The 23,264-nt window shown below is 40.9% G+C and overlaps 1 protein-coding gene across 4 annotated transcripts; it reads left to right on the forward strand.

Moving 5' to 3' along the window:
• The first annotated feature begins 834 nt into the window (after nucleotides 1-834).
• On the forward strand, nucleotides 835-23,052 carry PRDX4 (peroxiredoxin 4). Of its 4 annotated transcripts, none has more exons than XM_054677142.2 (7): nucleotides 835-1,316; nucleotides 8,125-8,242; nucleotides 11,608-11,724; nucleotides 15,762-15,884; nucleotides 18,995-19,125; nucleotides 20,313-20,347; nucleotides 22,938-23,052. In XM_054677142.2, the coding sequence occupies exons 1-7, from the start codon at nucleotides 1,118-1,120 to the stop codon at nucleotides 22,986-22,988; spliced, it is 774 nt and encodes a 257-aa protein (XP_054533117.1). In that variant the 5' UTR covers nucleotides 835-1,117; the 3' UTR covers nucleotides 22,989-23,052. The 4 variants fall into 4 exon arrangements, with proteins under 4 accessions (XP_054533117.1, XP_016799434.1, XP_016799433.1 ...); XM_016943945.3 differs by lacking the exon at nucleotides 22,938-23,052 and adding an exon at nucleotides 22,655-22,723 and having other exon boundaries at nucleotides 874-1,316; XM_016943944.3 differs by lacking the exon at nucleotides 835-1,316 and adding an exon at nucleotides 4,056-4,422.
• The last annotated feature ends 212 nt before the right edge of the window (nucleotides 23,053-23,264 follow it).

Consider the following 23,264-nt stretch of genomic DNA (forward strand, 5'->3'; position numbering starts at 1 on the left):
CGGATCACGAGGTCAGGAGTTCGAGACCAGCCTGGCCAGCACAGTGAAACCCCATCTCTACTAAAAAAAATACAAAAAATTAGCCAGGCATGGTGGTGTGTGCCTGTAATCCCAGCTACTCGGGAGACCGAGGTAGGAGAATTGCTTGAACCCGGTAGGCGGAGGTTGCAGCAAGCTGAGATCATGCCACTACACTCCAGCCTGGGTAACACAGCTAGACTCCATCTCAAAAAAAAAAAAAAAAAAAAAGAAGGAAACATCACTTCTGGGCCTGTAATCACAGCACTTGAATGGTTTTGTTGGTTGGTTGGTTGGTTTTGTTTTTTTGTTTGTTTGAGACGGAGTCTCACTCTGTTGCCCAGGCTGGAGTGCAGTGACGCAATCTTGGCTCACTGTAATCTCCGCCTTCCAGGTTCCAGCAATTCTCCTGCCTCAGCCTCCTGAGTAGCTGGGATTACAGGTGTGCACCACCACGCCCGACTAATTTTTGTATTTTTAGTAGAGACCGGGTTTCACCATGTTGGTCAGGCTGGTCTTGAACTCCTGACCTCTAGTGATCCGCCTTTCTTGGCCTCCCACAGTGTTAGGATTACAGGCGTGAGCCACCGCGCCCAGACAGAATGTTTTTAAGCTCCCCAAGTGTTTCTGAGGTGCATCCTGGATTTGGAACCTGCCCCCTGTCTCTGATGGTTTTGTATTATTAATATGGGCTACTGACTCCAGCTGGATGCTAAGTATCTTGAGGGCAGGGCCCCCACCTCAAGCTTCCTTGTTGATGTCACTGTGATATCACAATGTCTGCACAAATATCATTGGATGAAAGGATTCAGAGCAACTGCCACCCAGAATGTCAGTTGCCAGGGGGCTCCAACAGAACTGAGGGACGAACAGTAGGTGCCTGAGAGCTGGCCGATTTGGTCACTCTCTCCAGTGGGCCACAGGGGCCCACTTGGTGGGCAGTCTCTGCTGCCAGCTAGGGCATCTCAGCTCAGCCCAGAGCAAAGACGTGTAGGGACATAACGCTTTCCTCAAGCTTCCTTTCCCAGGTCCAAACTTAGAGGCCCAGTTTTGGGCCTAGAATTCACTGAGGTTTGTGGCTGTTTGTCCGACAGTCACCATGGATCACCGAAGCCGACTACGGGGCACAGGCCTGAACCGAATCCCTGGGACTCAGTCCCGAGCCCCCCGAGTCCCACTCCCCTTCCACGTGGAACAGGAGGCCAGGGAAGGAGAAGACTGGGAGCGAGAGCCACCTCGTCAGAGGCCTCCTATCTATGAGCCACCAGAAAGTGAAGAGCTGCCAGATAATGTTACGGGTAAGGACGCACCCTCCCTCGGCAGAAGGAGGCTGGCATCACCTTTTTCATCCTTTACCTCCAGGAAGCAGGGGCCGGGAGGCAGAAAGCAGAGTATACAATGGGCAGAACTAGGGTGAGGGATGAGTTTGGAAAGGGGAGATTTTCTATCTGCCACAAAAGATTGTTTCACAAGGAGTAAGGATAAAATATATGAAAGCAACTTGAAACTGAGGCTGTCTGCAATATTAGGTGTTATTTATAAAATCAGGTGTTTGCAATGTCAGTTGCTTACTGTGGGCCAGGTTCTTTGGGAAACAAAGACCTATTACACATTGATTTCAGCCCCAGAGAGCCCACAGTCTAGTAGAGGAAAGACAAACTTAGGATGGTTTCTGCAGGATTCAGAAAGATAACAGGTGCTTACAGAAAACAAACTTAACATGTTCTCACTTAATTGTGGGAGCTAAAAATTAAAACAATTGAACTCATAGAGATAGAGAGTAGAAGAATGTTTACTAGAGGCTGGGAAGGGTAGTGGGGGGCTGGGGAGGAAAGTGGGGATGGTTAGTGGGTACAGAAATATAGTTAGAATGAATAAGACCTAGTATTTGATAGCACAACAGGGTGACTATAGTCAATAACAATTTAATTGTATACCCTAAAATAACTAAAAGAGTATAATTTGATTGTTTGTAACACAAATGATAAATGCTTGAGGTGATGGATAACCCATTTGCCATGATGTGATTATTGCACACTGTGTGCCTGAATCAAAATATCCCATATACCCCATAAATATATATATATACATATACATATATATATACATATACCTACTATGTAGCCACAAAAAAATTTTTTTAATTTAAAAAGAAAGATAACAAGCACTTGCAGGAGGACAGAGGGCACCCTGGGATCATACAGGCTCATGCCTGTAATCCCAGCACTTTGGGAGGCCAAGGTGGGCGGATCACAATTAGCTGGGCGTGGTGGCGCGCACCTGTAATCCCAGCTACTCGGCAGGCCGAGGCAGGAGAATTGCTTGAACCTGGGAGGTGGAGGTTGCAGTGAGCCCAGATTGCGCCACTGCACTTCAGCCTGTGCGACAGAGCGAGACTCTGTCTAAAAAAAAAAAAAAAAAAAAAAAAAAAAAAAAAACTAACACAGGGTTAAGTTGCAACATTGCCTGTTTGCCCCATAGTTCCTTTCCAGCTGGAAGAGAAGAAATGGTCTAGGGATATGGCTTTTCAGGTTAGACTTTTCTTCTCCAAGTTTTCTGGGGACCTGAAAAGGGCTCCGACTCGAGAGAGGAGTCATGGCTGTTCACAAAGATCACTGCAAGGAAAAGAATAAGAAATGTCTGTTAGAGGGATAAAACGCGAGCTATTCAGAGGCAGAAAGGTTAGTTTCCCTTTTGAGGGGCGGGGGTGGCGTGGGATGAGGAGGCTTTTTGGGAGAGATGGGCGTGGAAGGATGTCTAACGAGTGCTGGCGGCGAGGGTCGTCGTTGGCACTTCAATGGTGGGAAGACAGCCATGGGCGAAGCTTTGTGGAAGAAATAGGTGTGAAGGATGAGAAGGCCTACAACAGTGCTGAGGGCGCGAGGCCAGTTACCTGCGAAGTTTTGTGTACAAGATGGGCCCAGAAGGATGAACAGGGTCTAAAACAGTGCTGAGGGTGGGAGTGCAGAAGATCGGTCACAAGTGACGACACAAGGTGGTCTTAGTCCAGTTGGTGGACGCTCGGTGGCCTGGGCCTGCCCCCAGTGCACAGACGCACACGGCAGGTTGCAGCGGCAAGCGGGGCGGTGCCCACGGCGGGGAGATGGGTGGGGAGGGCAGGGAAAAGGCCAGGGGTTGGGTGATGGGGTAATTGTCAGAAAAAGGAACAACACTGCTGGGAGAGTCTTCTGGTAACTTTTCAAGTCTTCATTTAAATTTTTTTTAAAAAAAAGCTGTCTTTGAAACAATAGATTAGGTCACTAAAAACTGCCTGTACGCCCTTGCATGCTGGAGGAAAGTAAATGGTTAGACCTACCCTCCCTGAGTTTTTCCAGGACTTAAAAGAGCTGCAAGTAGTGCAGATCATGGCCCCGTTCACACAAATCACTTCAAGAAAAAAAATTAGTAAATGTCTATTAGATCTTGAAACTTATTCCTGTCTATCTGGAACTTGGTAACCTCTGACCAACAACTAACTCCCCATTCCTTCCCTCTCGCCTCGCCTTCCTTACTTCCCAACCTCTGGTAAGCAGCAGGGTAAATACAGTCAATAATAATGTATATTTCAAAATGAATAAGAGTAAATTTGAAATCTCACCATAAAAGTCATAGGTAAACAAGGCGATGGATAAGTTAATGTGATGTAATCATCCCACATTGGATACATATTTCAAAAAATCACATTGCATCCCACGAATGTATACAATTATGATTTGTCAAGTAAATATAATTTTTAAAAACGTTAAGTGACTTTTTTAAAAGCTTATTAGAAGTATAAAATGCAAGCCATTCACAAGCATATAGGTTAGATTCCGCTTGTGAGGGGCTTGTGTGCAGTGGTGAGGCTTTGTGGAAGAGATGGACGTGGAAAGATGTCTAAAACAGCGCGGAGGTCAGGAGACCTTGTCGCTGCCTTCGCAGAGTTGGGCAACGCTCCCGGTCCTGGTCCGCCGCGGGACGCAGGCGCAAATGCAGGCTTGGGATGGGGGAGGTGCAGCCGGCGCCCACGTGGCGGGGCGGGGAGCAGAGGGGGGTAGGGGGCGGAGCAGGTCTCGCGAGGCCGCGCCCCGGCTCGCGCGGGCGTCGTGCACGCGGTTGTAGCTGCCCGGCGGGGGCAGAAGCGGCGCTCGCGCCAAGGGACGTGTTTCTGCGCTCGCGTGGTCATGGAGGCGCTGCCGCTGCTAGCCGCGACAACTCCGGACCACGGCCGCCACCGAAGGCTGCTTCTGCTGCCGCTACTGCTGTTCCTGCTGCCGGCTGGAGCTGTGCAGGGCTGGGAGACAGAGGAGAGGCCCCGGACTCGCGAAGAGGAGTGCCACTTCTACGCGGGTGGACAAGTGTACCCGGGAGAGGCATCCCGGGTATCGGTCGCCGACCACTCCCTGCACCTAAGCAAAGCGAAGAGTAGGTAGTGTCCCGCCAAAGGGTGGGAGGGGAGACTCCGGAGACACATGTACCCCGGTTACACCCCCGGAGTCTGGGCTTGGGCGGCACCCCCTGGGCTGCCTCCGGGCCCTGGGCGGGCCTGGTTCTCTCCTAGGAGGGCGGGGAGGGGAATAAAGGGGAGTTCTAGCTGTGAAGAAAGGTATGGTTTCCACTGATCAGATTTTAGAAGAGGTAGTGGTTACCCCAAAAGCCGCAGCTGAGGGAAAGTGGGTGGCCCTAGTCCCGAGTTTGCATCGAGGATGTTGGGCAAACTGAAACAGTTCCTGAAACATCTCAAAGTGCCGTCAGCACATCCCGTCTTTTTCAGGTACTATTTCAGCGAAGGAAGACATTGATAGGTTGAATAATGATTCACAAAAAGTTTGATTAAACAGAAAAGTTGCTAAACACAGTGCTCGGGAGGTCAAACATTTCATTTTTCTTTCTTCCTTTTTGTTTGCATCTTACAAAGATTATTACTGAAAGCCACCTTCCCCAAAGCCTGTGTAGTTAATGGATATTCCTTATGTTTCTCAGACATGAAGAACCTATTACAGAGTGTACTTTTGAGGGAAATGGGGGAAAAGGTTAGAAGTATGCATTTGGGTTGATGATAAACCTCGTGGCAAATTTGTGTCCTGCCAATTTGGTTTTTGATTATTTGCATTTCTGTCCAGTGTACAAAGCTAATGGCCACTTTCAGGAATGACACGTCAGACGAAGTAGATACTGTGAAAGTTGTAGCCTGCTACATCTGGATGTTAAAATTAACCAAAAGTGAACAGTGGCTATAGATAAAGGCTGTCTCTTGCTTGCTATTCAGTAACCTGCTTTTCCTGCAGATCATTTGACATTCTGTAGGTGTGTAGTTGGTTTTTATGGTTCAGTTACAGCATGTTCCATGCCAGTATTCAGTGAAAAAAGTAATGCTTCACAATTCTGAATCCCTAGAGTTAAATGGAATGTTGTTATGACTTAGGATGGGTTGGGAGTGATAAATGAGAAAAACTGTTTTGTCCTCTTAAACATTTACAGTTCTTACTTGCTGAAAGTAAGTACTTTCAGTTAACTACTTTGGGACTTTTTTTTTTTTTTTTTTTTGAGACGAAGTCTCGCTCTGTCACCCAGGCACCCAGGCTGGAGTGCGGTCGCGCGATCTCGGCTCACTGCAACCTCCGCCGCCCGGGTTCAAGCGGTTCTTCTGCCTCAGCCTCCCAGGTAGCGCGCACCACCACACCCGGCTAATTTTTGTATTTTTAGTAGAGACGGGGTTTCACTATATTGGCCAGGCTGGTCTGGAACTCCTGACCTCATGATCCGCCTGCCTTGGCCTCCCAAAGTGCTGAGATTACAGGCGTGAGCCACGGTGCCCGGCCTACTTTGAGATTTTTAACAAAACCAGTCTTAAATTTTAAAATCAGTATTTCCAAGTCCCACTGGTTTTACTTGCCTGGGAAAGTATTTTAAATATGTCAGCCAGTTAAGTGTTTACTTACATTACATATATTTTCCACAGGAAACAAATCTACTTCAAAGCTTTCCCTTTACCAGCAAAACTTAACATTTTAGTTGTTTACTACATTTCTCTGTCACATGTAGGCTTATCTAGAATTAAAGATACAAAGACTTTTGTTAGTAAAGACTATTATGGAGCCATTAAGGCCATATTTTCAAATAATTTTTAGTAATATCAAAAACTGTTCATAATTAATTTACTGTTTCCCTTAAGGAGAAAAAAAAGGCGGGATGCAACACGTGGCAAATTTGTGTTTAAAAAAGAACGGAAAGGCCAGGTGTGGTGGCTCACGTCTATAATTTCAGCACTTTGGGAGGCCGAGGCCAGCCGATCACCCGAGGTCGGGAGTTCGAGACCAGACTGGCCAACATGGTGAAACCCCGTGTCTACTAAAAATACAAAAATTAGCCGGGTGTGATGGCGCATACCTGTAATCCCAGCTACTGGGCAGGCTGAGGCAAGAGAATCCCTTGAACCCGGGAGGCGGAAGTTGCAGTGAGCCCAGATCACACCACTGCACTCCAGCCTGGGCGACAGACTGAGACTCTGTCTCAAAAAAAATAAATAAATAAATAACTAAAATTAAAAAAAATAAGACTAGAAAGACAGACATCAGAATGTTAACAGTAGTTGATGGGAGTTATGGAGAGAGAGGATTTAAGTATTCTTTGTACTTCTCTGCATTTACCAGAATCTTTATGTTAATTACATAATTTATATTCAAGACAATTTTTGTTTTTTTAATAAATGCAAGGGATTGCTTTGGGAATTCCATTTATAGATCTTAGCAAAGTAACTACCATTCTTAACCAAATATTTCCAAAATCAGTTTTCAGAACAAAATTTATTTTTCAAATATGGTTTTCCCAGTATGCTAAAATCATTAAGGCGTGTCATTGTAATAGATCATTACAATTATTATAACCTCTCACTTGAGTAGCATTTTAAGTAATTTATTTAAAGTATATATAATTGAATACTCTTCTGCTGTCTATTTCTCCCTCCTGGCCTTTACCTAATCAGATCAGGATTATATATATGAGGTAGGATGCTGGCTCAAGATAAGTAATCATATGTTATATATTAATTTTTAAGAGAAATTCATGTTGTTGGTCTCTATTTTGGAGTGACCATAAATGGTGGCTGTTACAGAGAAGTATAAGCCTTACTTTCTAGGACCCTTAGCCAAACTTAGAAGCAAGCATTGACTTCAGTGTTTGTAAGGGGTCTGAAAGTATAAGTGCTATCTGAATGTGTTAACAGAGCATGAAGGTGCATTAGTATCTAAGTGTGTTGGCTAAAATTACTGTACGCCCTTACAAGAGAGCAGCATGAACTGTTCAGTTTCCATTGGGTCACTTGAAACCTGTTCAAGGGAGTCTTCTTTCAAAGCCCTCTAGGAAAATGATCCCATGGTCTGGGATTTTACACTTCTGGCCTGACATATTTGTACATTCCCTCCTCATTTTGTGTAGCCTCATCTGCAGCAGGTCCTCCATGTGTATGTCAGAAGCTGGACAAACTAGTACATCTGGAAGACTGCCATTAGAGAAAGGAAAATCTAATTATTTGAAATGTAGGAAGTTGACAACTTGAAGCGGGACTATAGTGAAGTATCCAGGAGGGTTTAGTGCAGGGTAGAATTTAAGGGGTCTGTGAGCATGAATAGGGGAAAAAAGTATTTATTTTCACTAATCCCCATCTGAAATTTAGTGTTTCCTTCTATTATGAATGTCAGCAACAAACTACACTATCTTCAGCAGCACTTGCTTGTACCTTTCATCAATAGAATCACTTATTTTCTTGCTACATATGGTTATCGCAGGTATCCTGAAACACCATTTTCACTCATCATTATCTTACGTAGTTGTCAGATTACGACTAGATCTTGCAGTTTTGAAGTGTTATAGAGCACATGTATTATGATATCACCAATTTTTTTAATATTTTGATAATTGCATTTAAATACAATTGGTTTCTTTTGTAATTCTATGTATTTTCCTTTTTGCATTCAATAACACTCTTTTAAGAAGTCTGTAAGCTTCACCAGACTGCCAAAGAGATCTAAAGGTAGCCCTGATTTTTAGTGATTTTCTAAAGATGTCCTTCTACCATTCCACCAACTTTCTCAGTGTTACAGAACATCATGTATTTTTCTTTCTTAGTTTCCAAGCCAGCGCCCTACTGGGAAGGAACAGCTGTGATCGATGGAGAATTTAAGGAGCTGAAGTTAACTGATTATCGTGGGAAATACTTGGTTTTCTTCTTCTACCCACTTGATTTGTAAGTAATACATGTAAATAGCTAGTAAAATCTCAGTCTTTATCAATTATTTTTCAGGAGTATCAAACAAATTATTTTGTTCAGCTCTTGGTTTTTAAAAAGGCAAGCTGAAGTAAAGAAATGTATTTAAAAAGGTAACATCTACCATATATTTCAGAGACATAACACACCGACCTCAATACTTATGTCTACATGATTATGTTATAATGGAATAATTAGAGGAAAGCTACAATATATTCATTAAGCTATACCTACTAAGGCAAGAAAATGGACTGATGATATATTAGAAAGCATTTAATAGCAAGACCTATGCCATAATTCTTTTTACTGTATCTCTGTTGATTAGAAAATTAATTCTGTAATCCTAGCACTTTGGGAGGCCAAGGCAGGTGGATCACAAGGTCAAGAGATCGAGACCATCCTGGCCAACATGGTAAAACCCCATCTCTACTAAAAATGAAAAAATTAGCTGGGCGTGGTGGTACGCGCCTGTAGTCCCAGCTACTCGGGAGGCTGAGGCAGGAGAATTGCTTGAACCCTGGAGGCGGAGGTTGCAGTAAGCTGAGATAGCGCCACTGCACTCCAGCCTGGCAACAGCGAGACTCCATCTCAAAAAGAAAAGAAAAAGAAAATTAAGCCATTTTCTCTAGTGATACCATGTAACTGTGGTTTTTCCATTTTTATGCTTTGCTGCATCTGTTGCTTTTCTGGGATTTGAACATTTTGCTGAAAATATTATATACTGCTTAAGGAATAAGGAATAACACCTGTGTATATGTTATGGTTATTGTGGGGTTTCTCGTCTTTTTTTAACTCGGTGACAGTGAGCGTTTTTGTATATGGTCAGAAAGTTGACTAAAAGTAAATACCCTTACAGCTTTATTCACATTGAGGATTTAATCTTATTTTATTTTACAAAACACTATTTTGAGTGTTTTTCAAAATTCATGAAAGTGAGAAGAGACCAAAAAGAGTTATGTCAATTTTTATCTTTTATTCTCTTGGAACTTACTTTTTGGTTACAACAAATAACTAGAAGTTTCCTCCTCTATCTTTGCCACTGTGCCTTTTTCCATTAGGACTAATCTGGAACTACATAGATCAAATTTAAACTTGCAGGGAGGGTATACTTAAGCTCATTGCTATAGGTTGTTTCTAGGCCAGGGATTAACAAATTTTTTCTGCTGGATTTGGCCTATTGACCTATTTGCCAACCCCCGCTCTAAGCCACAAAGGAAGAATTCTCATGAAAATTATTACATTGAGACTAAAGTTATGAGTCTGCATAATATATAATCTTTTAAATTATAAGAACTTGCTTCTTTCTAATCAACTCATATTGTGACTTGATTTTTTTAAGTATAGCTTAATTTCTAATAGAAACCAGAAGTAGAAATTTCAGTAGACATAAAAAATGACAGGCCTTCTAAATTCATGTTGTTATAAAACCAGAAGGTTAACATGTATGTTAAATATATACGACTAACACCCTGAATTTGGAAATTAGTCTAATGTAGCAGAAAAATATGTTCTGTGTTTCTCCATTGTTATTCATAACTCCATAATGGGTAAGAGATAGTTAATTGGAGCATGTTGTTAGCAATGGTCTTCTGGGACAAGGAGCTAAGATAGCCTCTTCCTGTTTTCATGTAATGCTGGACTGTGCCTGGTTAGAGAAGGAAGAATTCTAGGGCATTTGCCACAGTCTACAAGGAGGAAAGTTACAAACGTAACCCTTCAGTTTCCTGCCAAAACTTTTTCTGTCTTCACTAAGAAGTTGGTCAAATGTATCTCTAGGTAGCATTCCTTGAAATAAGAAGAAAGGCAGAGGCTGGGTGCAGTGGCTCACGCCTGTAATCCCAGCACTTTGGGAGGCCAACATGGGCGGATCACCTGAGGTCAGGAGTTCTAGACCAGCCTGGCCAACAAGGTGAAACCCCGTCTCTACTGAAAATACAAACAAAATTACCCGGGCGTGGTGGTGGGCGTTTGTAGTCCCAGTTACTCAGCAGGCTGAGGCAGGAGAATTGCTTGAACCTGGGAGGCGGAGGTTGCAGTGAGCTGAGATCGCGCCACTGCACTCCAGCCTGGATGACAGAGTGAGACCCTGCCACAAAAAAAATAAATAAATAAAGGAAGGCTGAGGCTGACCATTCCTACCCTTTAGAAAATATTAAAAATACATTTTATAGCCCAGGTTTCCAGGGACATCATCCGAGATTAGAACTGTCTACTTGGACATGACAGTGCTGTACCTGAATAACTGAAACATGTTAAAATCCTGTATTGGTATCTGGTAGGAACTTGTGCCCTAACTAAGTCTATGTTTTTCAAACTTTCTTGACCATGTCTCACAGTAGGAAATACATTTTTTGTTGTCAGCCAGTACACAGGCACATATATATACGGTAACATTCCATCTGGATGCACCAGCACAGCCATGCTCCTTAAAATACTGAAAAACCCTCATATCATGTGGTAAATAGCCACTCCCTTTCCTCACCAGCTAGTTAGTCCTCTTGCCTGATCCCTTTCAGAAACCTCCAGAACTAAAGCCAGCTTTGAGTTAAGATTGTTAAATATTTTGAATATCATCACTGTTGAAGACAAACATATATATGTATTTGTATATATAAATATGTGTTTCATAATTTACCCTTACTATGTATGATAGAGTCTCCTGTTTTCTATTCGATTTCACTTTTTAAAAATATTGTTTAGAACTCAGTTAATTTAAGGAGTCCCTACCACGGTTTGAAAAAATGCCACCCTAGTAATATTCTCTAAACATGGCCTGACAACATGAGGGTATTAAGGTATAAAATCCCTGGCTGCACAGGACTGGTAGACAAGGTGGAAGAGGACCTTATCAAGAAAGGAGGGGTGGGGGTACTGGAAAACATTGCCTCCTCTCCAAAATACACATAGATGCATCTAGTTCATAGGGTTGGTATAGGAATATTAAAAAAAAAATAGTGAAATGACATAAAATTTGTATAGATCCTTTGAAAGCTATAAAATTCTATATAAATAAAAGGTATTATTAAATAAAAGTAATAAAATGAGGGGTGGCTATTGCTATAAGGGAGAAGGGAACATTGGTTGACTACTGATCTATTAAGTTGTAATAAGAAAGTTTATTGAGATGTAGTTGGGAACTCTAATATGTTTCTGTCTTAAATATTTGATTAAATGACAGTCTTTTAGACCACTCCATTTTGAAAAGGTTCAAATATAAAATTGTTCTTAATGTGCATTTTTATTATTAAAGGTATTTGTAAAAATTGTCATTTGAAAGTTTAGGTATATGCTTATTTGGAGAATACTGAATTTTTTTTTTTTTTTTTTTTTTTTTTACCTTTCAGCACATTTGTGTGTCCAACTGAAATTATCGCTTTTGGCGACAGACTTGAAGAATTCAGATCTATAAATACTGAAGTGGTAGCATGCTCTGTTGATTCACAGTTTACCCATTTGGCCTGGTCAGTATCTTACACTTATATTCGTAGAAAAAAAAGAATGGATTTACTCTTAAAGCATGGACAGATAACTCTTGATATAAGAATATAGTCATTTATCAGACAATTCAGGAATAGCTTTATCTAAGAGTAATACATGTAACTACACATTTTCCAGGTTAAAAAAAGAGAGAAGAGTAATATAATCAGCTGCTATAGTAAAAATGCTTAAGGATTTTATAGGACATTTCAAAATAAGGGGAAAAGTTAAATGCAATAGATGTGATTTCTATAGCGAAAACCACTGAATTATATGCTTATGATAAATTGGGTTACCATAATTTGGAGGAAAAAAATCTTTAAAATATGCCATTTCTCTGTTACACAGTTATATAGTCAAACTCAGCTTTTACAATTTTGAAGAAACAATACTTTTTAAAAATTAATTTTAAAAAATGTTTAAAAATTCATTAATCATAAAAAGATGTTTTACCTAAATTCGTTATAAAGAATTGCAAATTAAAATGACGAGATGCCAATTTTCCCTGTCTGGTTGGCCAAGATTTAAAAGATTGAAAAAATGTATCCACTGTGGACAAAAATTGAAGAAACGGCACTCACACACAGCTGTTTAGCATTTCTGGAGAGCAGTTGGGCAACATGTCTCAAAATTGGAAATTTACATGTTAATATGAGTTTTTATAGTGTCCACAGTCTTGTGCAGAAAACTTTGTGCACAATAAAGACCATTCAGAATTGGGCCGGGCACAGTGGCTCATGCCTCTAATCCCAGCACTTTGGGAGGCCGAGGCAGGCAGATCACCTGAGGTCGGGAGTTCGAGACCAGCCTGACCAACATGGAGAAACCCCGTCTCTACTAAAAATAGAAAATTAGCCAGGCGTGGTAGCAGGTGCCTGTAATCCCAGCAACTCAGGAGGCTGAGGCAGGAGAATCATTTGAACCCAGGAGGTGGAGGTTGCAGTGAGCTGAGGTCACGCCATTGCACTCCAGCCTTGGCAACTGGGCAACGAGAGTGAAACTCTATCTCAAAAAAAAAAAAAAAAAAAAGATTCAGAACTATTGGTTTTAAAACATAATATTCAATTTATTAAAGTTACAAATTTGAAACACGAGCTTTTTTCATTTATAATCTGTGTGTGTATAACAAATTTTCATTGCTTGGTGAGCTACAATTTAATTAATTACATTTCCCTAAGAAATTAATTCCCATAAGTATTTTTAAATGCAGTTATATATTTAATATATTTGAATTCCTTAAGTATCTCAATTTTCAGACAAACCTTCCCAAATACTTAAGTAGTTCTAATATGCCAAATTCTCTTAAACATTATAAATAACTTAACATATAAATATGTACTGATTATTTCTTAATATAAAAATGTTAAAATAGCCTGGCATGGTGGCTCACGCCTATAATCCCAGCACTTTGGGAGGTCAAAGCAGGAGAATCACTTCAACCCAGGAGTTCAAGACCAGCCTGGGCAACATAGTGAGACCCCATCTATACAAAAAATAAAAAAAATTAGCCAGGTCTGGTGGTGCATGCCTGTGGTCCCAGCTACTCGGGAGCCTGAGATGGAAGGATGACCTGAGCCTAGGTGGTCGAGGCTGTAGTGAGCCAAGATCATACCACTGCACTCCAGCCTGGGCAATAGAGTGAGATCCTGTCTCAAAAAAAAAAAAATATAGGCTTAATTTGCTTCATCATTTCCTTTAAAAAAAAGAAAGACAGGGTCTTACTATGTTGCCCAGGCTGGAGTGCAGTGGCACAATCAATCATAGCTCCCTGCAGCCTTGAACTCCTGGGCTCCAACAATCCTTCTACCTCCCCAAATAGTTGGGACTGCAAGCTTGCACCACCATACCTATTTTAATTTTTATTTTTGTAGAGATGGAGTCTTGCCATGTTGCCCAGGCTGCGCTTCATCACTTCTGTAGTAATTCTAAATCTTCCGAGGATTAAAATGCATATCCACTAAGGAAAAAGTTATGTCATCCCAAATAATTTGCGATTGCTTTCCCAAGGAAATTTGGGGATACATTCTCAGCCTGATAGGGTTCACATCAACCAGAAATTTCTACTTGGGTGTCAGAACCGGGGCTCCAGATATCTAGAGCAATGTCGTTTTGTTTTCTATCTGCTGTGTCAGTACCCTCCTGTTAGAGCATCAGCCCATGTCTCCTGGTTTCAAGTTACAGAATACAGATTGAGCGTCCCTAACCTGAAATCCACAGTGTTCCAAAATTCAAAATTTGAGTGCTGACATGATGCTCAAAGGAAATGCTTAGTGAAGCATTTCAGAGTTCAGATTAGGGATGTTCAACCAGTAAGTATGCAGATATACCAAAATTGGAAAAAATCCTAAATCCAAAACACTTCTGGTCCCAAGCACTTCCAATAAGGGATACTCAACCTGTAGTGAAGACTGAGGCATCTGATATTATAACTAACTTCCTTCACTGCTTCAAGTGGACTTTGCATTTGTCTCTCAGAATATTAAAATGTCATTCATTTGTATCCTGCCTGTCTGTTCAAGGCTTTATCTTATGATCACACTACTAAGGTTATGCTTATGATACTACGTATCTTTTGATCTATCAGTTTCACTTTCAGAAATCAATTAGACAAGTGTATAAAAGTAAGAATACAAGGATGTTTTCAGCAGTGTTTATAAAGCAAAAAAAAAAGGTAAATGGTTTAAATCTTCATCATGGAATTAAGTAAAATACAGTAAAGATATTCCTGACTTACGATGGTTTGACGTATAATTTTTCAACTTTACAGTGGGTTTATGGGATAGTAAATACATTTTTAGCTAATGATATTTTCAATTTATGATGTGTTTATCAAGACACAGCCCCAGCCGGGCACAGTGGCCTGTAATCCCAGCACTTTGGGAGGCCGAGGTGGGCGGATCACCTGAGGTCAAGAGTTTGAGACCAGCCTGGCCAACATGGTGAAACCCCATCTCTATTAAAAATACAAAAAATAGCTGGGCGTGGTGGCGGGTGCCTGTAATCCCAGCTACTTACAAGGTTGAGGCAGGAGAATCACTTGAACCTGGGAGGCAGAGGTTGCAGTAAGCCAAGATCGTGCCATTGCACTCCAGCCTGGGTGACAGAGCAAGACTCCATCTCAAAAAAAAAAAAAAAAAAAGAAAGAAACAACCCCATCTTAAGTCAAGGAGTATCTGTGTGTCCATACATTAAAAATGTGTTATAGGCCAGGCGCAGTGGCTCACGCCTGTAATCCCAGCACTTTGGGAGGCCAAGCCGGGTGGATCACCTGAGGTCAGGAGTTCGAGACCAGCCTGGCCAACATGGTAAATCCCTGACTCAACTAAAAATGCAAAAATCAGCCAGGTGTGGTGGCACACGCCTGTAATCCCAGCTACTTGGGAGGCTGAGGCAGGAGAATCGCTTGAACCTGGGAGGCAGAGGTTGCAGTGAACCGAGATCACGCTGCTGCACTCCAGCCTGGGCGACAGAACAAGACTCCGTCTCAGAAAAAACAAAAATGTGTTGTAGGCTGAGCACAATGGCTCACGGCTATAATCCCAGCACTTTGGGAGGGTGAAGCAGGAGGATTGCTTGAAGCCAGGAGTTCGAGACCAGCCTGGGTAACAAAGCCACACCCCATCTCTACAAAAAAGTGTTTAAAACATTAGCCCAGTGTGATGGTACACACCTGTAGTCCCAGCTTCTCAGGGGGCTGAGGCAAGAGGATCGCTTGAGCCTAGAAGTTTTAGGCTACGCTGAGCTATGATCACGTCACTGCCCTGCAGCCTGGGAGACAGAGCAAGACCCTGTCTCAAAAACATAAAATAAAAATGTGTTATGTATATATATTTTTAATGTTTAAAGGATATGAATATATTAAATGGGAAAAGCAAGAAAATAGAAAGTATATTAGCCTGTTTTTGTTAGTCAAAGAATGTGTGTATTTCATGTGTTTGCGTGTGCATGTATAGAGAAAGAGTGCTGTTTTAATATATGCCGTTTACTTAGCTCTGAGAGGTAAGCGTTCTGTTTGTTACAGGATTAATACCCCTCGAAGACAAGGAGGACTTGGGCCAATAAGGATTCCACTTCTTTCAGATTTGACCCATCAGATCTCAAAGGACTATGGTGTATACCTAGAGGACTCAGGCCACACTCTTAGGTACCTTTCAGTGGTTTTATATTGTGACAAATCCAAGCGTGTTTATAATCCTCCTTGAAATAGATGTTATTTATGAAATAGAAGAACAAATTTTGATCAAGAAATATAATTTTGAGGCCAGGCACGGTAGCTCAAGCCTGTAATCCTGGCACTTTGGGAGGCCACGGTGGGCAGATTACTTGAGGTCAGGAGTTTGAGACCAGCCTGGCCAACATGGTGAAACCCTGCCTCTACCAAAAAATATAAAAATTACCCAGGCATGGTGGCGTATGCCTGTAGTCCCAGCTACTCGGGAGGCTGAGGTGGGAGAATTGCTTGAACCTGGGAGGCGGAGGTTTCAGTGAGCCCAGATCATGCCACTGCACTCCAGCCTGGGTGACAGAGTGAAAAAAAAAAAAAAAAGAAATAATTGGCTGGGCATGGTGGCTCACGCCTATAATCCCAGCACTTTGGGAGGCCGAGGGGGGCAGATCATGATGTCAAGATATCGAGACTATCCTGGCCAACCAACATGGTGAAACCCCATCTTTACTAAAAAATACAAAAATTAGCTGGGCATAGTGGCATACGCCTGTAGTCCCAGCTACTCGGGAGGCTGAGGCAGGAGAATCGCTCGAACCCGGGAGGCGGAGGTTGCGGTGAGGCGAGATCACGCCACCGCACTCCAGCCCAGGCGACAGAGCAAGACTCCGTCTCAAAAAAAAAAAAGAAAGAAAGAAAAATATTACTTTGTTCTATTAGTCTTTAAACTACTAAACTTAAACTGTTAGTTTATATTACCCTGATTAAACTATGTTAGCATCATAGACTTTTAGAGCTGGAAGATTATTTAGAGGTCTTTCACCCACCCTGTCATCTTACAGATAAAAGAGACAGATTCATAGAGTTCCATGATCTTAGCCAAAGTTATATAATAATTTAATTGCAGAGCCCAGACTTAAATCCAGGTCCCCCAACTCCTTGTCCATTTCTTTTTCCTTTTTTGCAACCTGACTCCAGTAATGTTTTTTTCTAAATACAAGTGTCATACTACTTAGCAAACCTGTGTCTTTGGAGTAGGAAAAATTAAGGAAATATTTTACCCAGACGCTCTCACTGGGTTACTTGAGCTAACAAACATTAATAGAATTCTTTGAAAAGGGGGCAATTTTAGTGTGAAACAGTTGTAATTTGGTTGTATTGATTTGCTTTGTAGTGCCAATAGTTTTTCTTGAATGTTTTATGTGAAAGTGTCAGTATTTTATAATCCTGTGTTTTTTTATAACAACTTTATTGGAATATAGTTCACATATAATACAATACCCATTTAAAGAATACAATTCAGCTGGGCATGGTAGTTCATGCCTGTAATCCCAGCACTTTGAGAGACCTAGGTGGGAGGATCCCTTGAGCCCAGGAGTTTGAGACTAGTCTGGGCAACATAACAAGACCCTTGTCTTCTACAAAAAAAAAAAAATAAATTTTTTTTGTTAAATTAGGCCGTTGTGGTGGCACATTCCTGTAGTCCCAGCCTACTCAAGAGGCTGAGATAAGAGGATCGCTAGAGCCTGGAAGTTCAAGGTTGCAATGATCTATGATCACACCACTGCACTCTCGCCTGGGTAACAAGAGTGAGACCCTGTCTCTAAAAAAATAATTAAAATTAAAAATAAAGAATACATAGCCGGGCGCAGTGGCTCACGCCTGTAATCCCAGCACTCTGGGAGGCCAAGGCAGGCGGATCACGAGGTCAGGAGATCGAGACCATCCTGGCTAACACGGTGAAACCCCATCTCTACTAAAAAAAATAGAAAAAAGTAGCCGGGCGTGGTGGCGGGTGCCTGTAGTCCCAGCTACTCGGGAAGCTGAGGCAGGAGAATGGCGTGAACCCCGGGGGGCGGAGTCTGCAGTGAGCCGAGATCGCGCCACTGCACTTCAGCCTGGGCGACAGCGAGACTCCGTCTCAAAAAAAATAAAGAAAGAAAGAATACATTTCAGTGGTTTTTGTGTATTCACAGAGTTGTGCAACCATCACCACAATTGTAGAATGTTTTCATGCTCCAAAAAACCCCATACCCATTAGCAGTCACTCCATGTTTCCCCTAACCCACTTCCCCCTGCTTTAGGCAACCACAAATCTACTTTATGTCTCTATAGTTGCCTATTCTGGACATTTCATATAAATGGAATCCTACAATATGTGCTTTTATGACTAGCCTCTTTCACGCAGCATAATGTTCTCAAGGTTCATTGTATTGTATCATGTATTGCTACCAGTAGTTTCCCCTCTTTTGTACTTGCTAAGTATTTAATGTTTTCTGCTTTCATAAAATCTGTTACTAAGTTAATTTCCAAGAATAAATATGCCCCAAAAAAGACTGAGGCAGTTTTAAAATGTGGAATCATTTGAACATTAACCAAGTAAAATTATCTAACGTTAGCTATATTATTTGACCTGAGCCAGTAGTTTCTTTTTAAAATTTTTTTGTTAAGGCCGGGCATGGTGGCTCACGCCTGTAATCCCAGCACTTTGGGAGGCCGAGGCAGGTAGATTGCTCAAGTCCAGCAGTTTGAGACTAGCCTGGGCAACATGGCGAAACCCTGTTTGTACAAAAAATACAAAAATTAGCTGGGCGTGGTGGCACACACCTGTAGTCCCAGCTACTCAGTAGGCTGTGGCGAGAGGATCACTTGAGCCCAAGAGGTTGAGGCTGCAGTGAGCCGAGATCATGCCACTGCACTTCAGCCTGGGCAACAGAGTGAGATCCTGTTTGAAAACAAATAAAAAATTTATTATTTATTTTCAAAATAATACATGCACATATGCAGATAGTTTTTAAAGGTCAGATTCTCTTCAGCAACTGTAAATACTCTGGTACATTTCTTAGCTAAAAACAAAATTTTAAAGCTGCAGTTTTACAGTGATAATTCCAAATTATACATTAGATTGAGGGAGGGATGTCCACACACGTGTGTGTACGTGTGTGTGTGTGTGTGTTTGTATACCATTGGAGTAGGTAGGTAGTGTGGTGTTTGTTCTGTATAGCATCCTTCTGTGTGGATGGTATAGGAATTCACAATACATAAATGAGAAGAAATGACCTCATCTCTACCATTCTTCTGTTTTACAGAGGTCTCTTCATTATTGATGACAAAGGAATCCTGAGACAAATTACTCTGAATGATCTTCCTGTGGGTAGATCAGTGGATGAGACACTACGTTTGGTTCAAGCATTCCAGTACACTGACAAACACGGAGAAGGTACCTCTCCCTTCTAACCTTTTGATTTTTTAGTTTGAAAGATAGCATAATTAGTTAGGTTTCTTATCGTAAAAGTAATCGATATTTCCAAAGTTTTCTGATTATTTACAAATTATTAGCAGATCCTTTTAACAGACCAAATTATAATTTACAGTGCTTTAACAAAATATCAGGCCAGGCATGGTGGCTCATGCCTGAAATCCCAGCATTTTGGGAGGCCAAGGTAGGAGGATTGCTTGAGCTCAGGAATTCAAGACCAGCCTGGGCAACCCAGTGAAACCTCACCTCTACTAAAAATCAAAAAAAAAAAAAAATATATATATATATATATATATATATATATGTGTGTGTGTGTGTGTGTGTATATATATATGTGTGTGTATATATATATATATATAAACTAATATATTCTGCTTACTAAATGAGATGCAAAAATATTCACTATTTGCATAGTTCTTTTTGATAAAAAAGACAAAAGTTTCTGCTACTGCAATTTTTAAAATTATGTTTCTGCAAGCTTAGAATGTGTCAATCTGGCAACATTTAGTGATGTAGTTTTCATTTGCCTCTTTGCATTATTGAATTTAGCCTTTTAAATAATCCTTGATCACTTCTCTGCCTTTCAGCTAAGATGAAGTATAGTAATGTAATCTCTGGGCTTATTCAGTATCACATTTGTAATCTACAAGTTCATCATTTTGCTAAAATAGAACACATTATATATTCCTTTTAAAAATGTCACTGAGTCAGGATGCATTCTAATGTCTCTTTTGACAAACAGTGAATCATGTCATCAGTACAAAGTACTGCAGGATACATGGCAAACAAGCGTACTGGAAGTTTATGTAAATTTGGAGGAATTTTTGCCATGCCCAGGCCTTTCAGCTCACCAGATTCCCAAACTTTCCAACTGTATTAGAGGGGCAATCAATTTGATTTCTTATATTTTAAATGTAACTAAACATAATTGGTAAAAATGAAAATAGATTAGCTGCCTGCTTATGAGCTCCATGACTAAAATTCCTTGGTGTCAACAGGCGGCTAATAGAAGTCATGTGCTCGGTGGTCTGGAAATGTTCTTATTAGTATATTCTATTCAGTTTCATATAGAAACAGAAAAAGTCAGTTGCTGAAGGTAACTGAATTCTGTTTTTAAAATGTCTTCTGCCTCTTTTTGTTTCTTTTAGTCTGCCCTGCTGGCTGGAAACCTGGTAGTGAAACAGTAAGTATATATATATTTTTTTATGTTGAGTTGATGGTTAGAGTTGAAAAAAATGCTGGCCGGGCGCAGTGGCTCACGCCTGTAATCCCAGCACTTTGGGAGGCTGAGGCGGGCAGATCACGAGGTCAGGAGATGGAGACCATCCTGGCTAACATGGTGAAATCCGTCTCTACTAAAATACAAAAAAAAAAAAAATTAGCCGGGCATGGTGGTGGGTGCCTGTAGTCCCAGCTACTCGGGAGGCTGAGGCAGGAGAATGGCGTGAACCCGGGAGGTGGAGGTTGCAGTGAGCCGAGATCATGCCACTGCACTCCATGCTGGGCGACAGAGCAAGACTTCTTCTCAAAAAAAAAAAAAAAAAAAAAAATGCTAACCTTAGAATAATCTTCCCTTGTTACTAGAACTGTCTTGATTTTGTAAATGAAGTAAACATTGCTAAGCAGAAATCAGAGTACAGACATTCTTTGGCCTGTAGGAAGAGTAGCTGAAACCGGAGAAAGCAGAATATGGGGCGTGATGCTGTGAATTTTAAAGCCAGGTATACAGATAAATACACCGTTCGAAAAAAAAAAGTAGGGCAGAGTGGAGACCTGGTAGAATAATTCAGAGGTCTTATAGGTCATGTATCGAATTTCTTCCTGTATTGGGACAAAGAAAACAGTCACAAGCAAAACCTTTCTATGCATAGTAAGAGGTTTTGAGAAAATCTAGCTCAATTAATACTGAAGATAATGATTCTCTCCTTGTCATGAAGAAAGAAAAGATTGAAACACGTATGTATATTCTTTCGTTTAGGAGGCTGTATAATTTTTTTTTCTTTTTTGAGACAGAGTCTTGCTCTGTCGCCCAGACTGGAGTGCAGTGGCATGATCTGGGCTCACTGCAACCTCCGCCTCCAGGGTTCATGCAATTCTCATGCCTCAGCCCCCTAAGTAGCTGGGACTACAAGCCTGCACCACCACACCCAGCTAATTTTTGTATTTTTTGGTAGAGACAGGGTTTCACCATGTTGGCCAGGCTGGTCTCAAACTCCTGACCTCAAGCGATCCACCCACCTCAGCCTCCCAAAGTGCTGGGATTACAGGCATGAGGCACCGCACCTGGCCCAACCAACCTATTTATGAAAGCATTTATTACCACAACCTAAAATTAGAATTAGGATATAACTCCAAGGGCAGGGACTTTGGCTGTGTTGTTCACTAATAAGTACTGCCTATCATAATACCTTGAATAGTTTCCATATAGTGAGTCTGCTGAAAGAACGTCCAAACACATAAATATATACAACTATTATTTGTCAATCAATCAAAAATTAAAAAGAACGACCACCACAGTATGTGATAACACGTATGCATTTTTCTGGAGGGAGAATCCATAGTTTTCACCAGATTCTCAGAGATTTGTGGCCCCCAAAAGTTAATCATGTAAATAGTCAACACGTTTTCCGAAATGTCCGGTACTCATCCTATAATACCTTTCAGAGTGAAATTGTACTTCTTGGGAGCTCTCACTGATCTCTGGGAACTTGGACACCTAGCACATGCCTGTGATTGGAGATGATGTTTTCATCAGTCACAGAGGGTTTTGCTGCACCTCCAGGGGGAAGTGCCCCCTACCTTGAAGATGTGTCTGAAATGCTTTTTAAGGCTTCTTAAGCTGCTGCTTAAGCCAGCAGCTTCTGATTCATATTTCTTTCTATAAGCCTCATAATCAACAAATGTAAACTAATGTGACTGATTTATACTTTAAGGTACCTAGTGGTCAAAGTACCTTTAATGTGTAATTTCAAATCCCCTTTGAGATCCATTAGATTAACATAGAGATGAGTAAGTTTGCTATTGTAACATTAACTTTGACCTCAAAGGCAAAACTGTTTTGCAAACCCATCAGAAATTGATTCAGAATCAGTCAATTACAAAAGTTACAATAAGTTATTTTTATATATATAAAGATAGATGTACTTTACCTATAACTAGCAAATAACATAATGTGAGGTCAAATTATATTGGAAATTTTTTTTAAGTCTAACAGGTTTCTAAGGCTGTGATGCTCTTAGAGGGAACACAACAGTATTCATTAACTATTGACAGTAGTGCTTGATGTATTTGAGTTTGGGGTTTTTTTTTTTTTTTTTTTTTTTACTTTGCAGCTTGAGATTTAAAAGTTGTATTCTGGACTTTAGTAAGCCCTTAGTGAACACCTGCCTCCTTTTCAGATAATTGTGACATACCATCATTTTAGCAGCATGATTTTAAAAGTACATTAACATCTGTAGCCATGCTCTGTAAATGTGTTTGACTTAATTAGATCAAACCTGAAGATACCATGAAAGCCTGGTGGCCAAGAGAGAGCTGTAAGTAAGTTTTGGGGTGCTTGAGTACAGATGTTAATTTATTCACACAAAATAAAAATATTTGTCTTTTGGAATAGCCAAAATTAGTAGGCAGGACAAATCTCATTTTTTTCTAAATATACAATCTGATATACAAAAATAATTTTTAGTCAAGGCATGGGCAACTAATGTCAGACTACTCATTATGTACTTTGGCTTTAAAATGAATAATTTCCTTTTTTTGTTTTGTTTTAACAGATAATCCCAGATCCAGCTGGAAAGCTGAAGTATTTCGATAAACTGAATTGAGAAATACTTCTTCAAGTTATGATGCTTGAAAGTTCTCAATAAAGTTCACGGTTTCATTACCACATTGTGTTGCAGTAGTAATTTCTTGGAGAATATAAAAATCCACATCAAAGTCCAAAGATATTTAGCGTTAGCGTTAGACACTGATGCCAAAAGACAAGCAGTTATTCTCTGTCTTTCCAAAGGAAGAAATGGGAGATCGAATCAAACTGAGTAATAGCAATAATGACATTTACGGGGTACATGCCATGTGCCAGGCCTTGTGTTAAGCAGGTT

This window comes from Pan troglodytes, chromosome X, assembly GCF_028858775.2.
Source record: "Pan troglodytes isolate AG18354 chromosome X, NHGRI_mPanTro3-v2.0_pri, whole genome shotgun sequence".
Taxonomy (NCBI): domain Eukaryota; kingdom Metazoa; phylum Chordata; class Mammalia; order Primates; family Hominidae; genus Pan; species Pan troglodytes.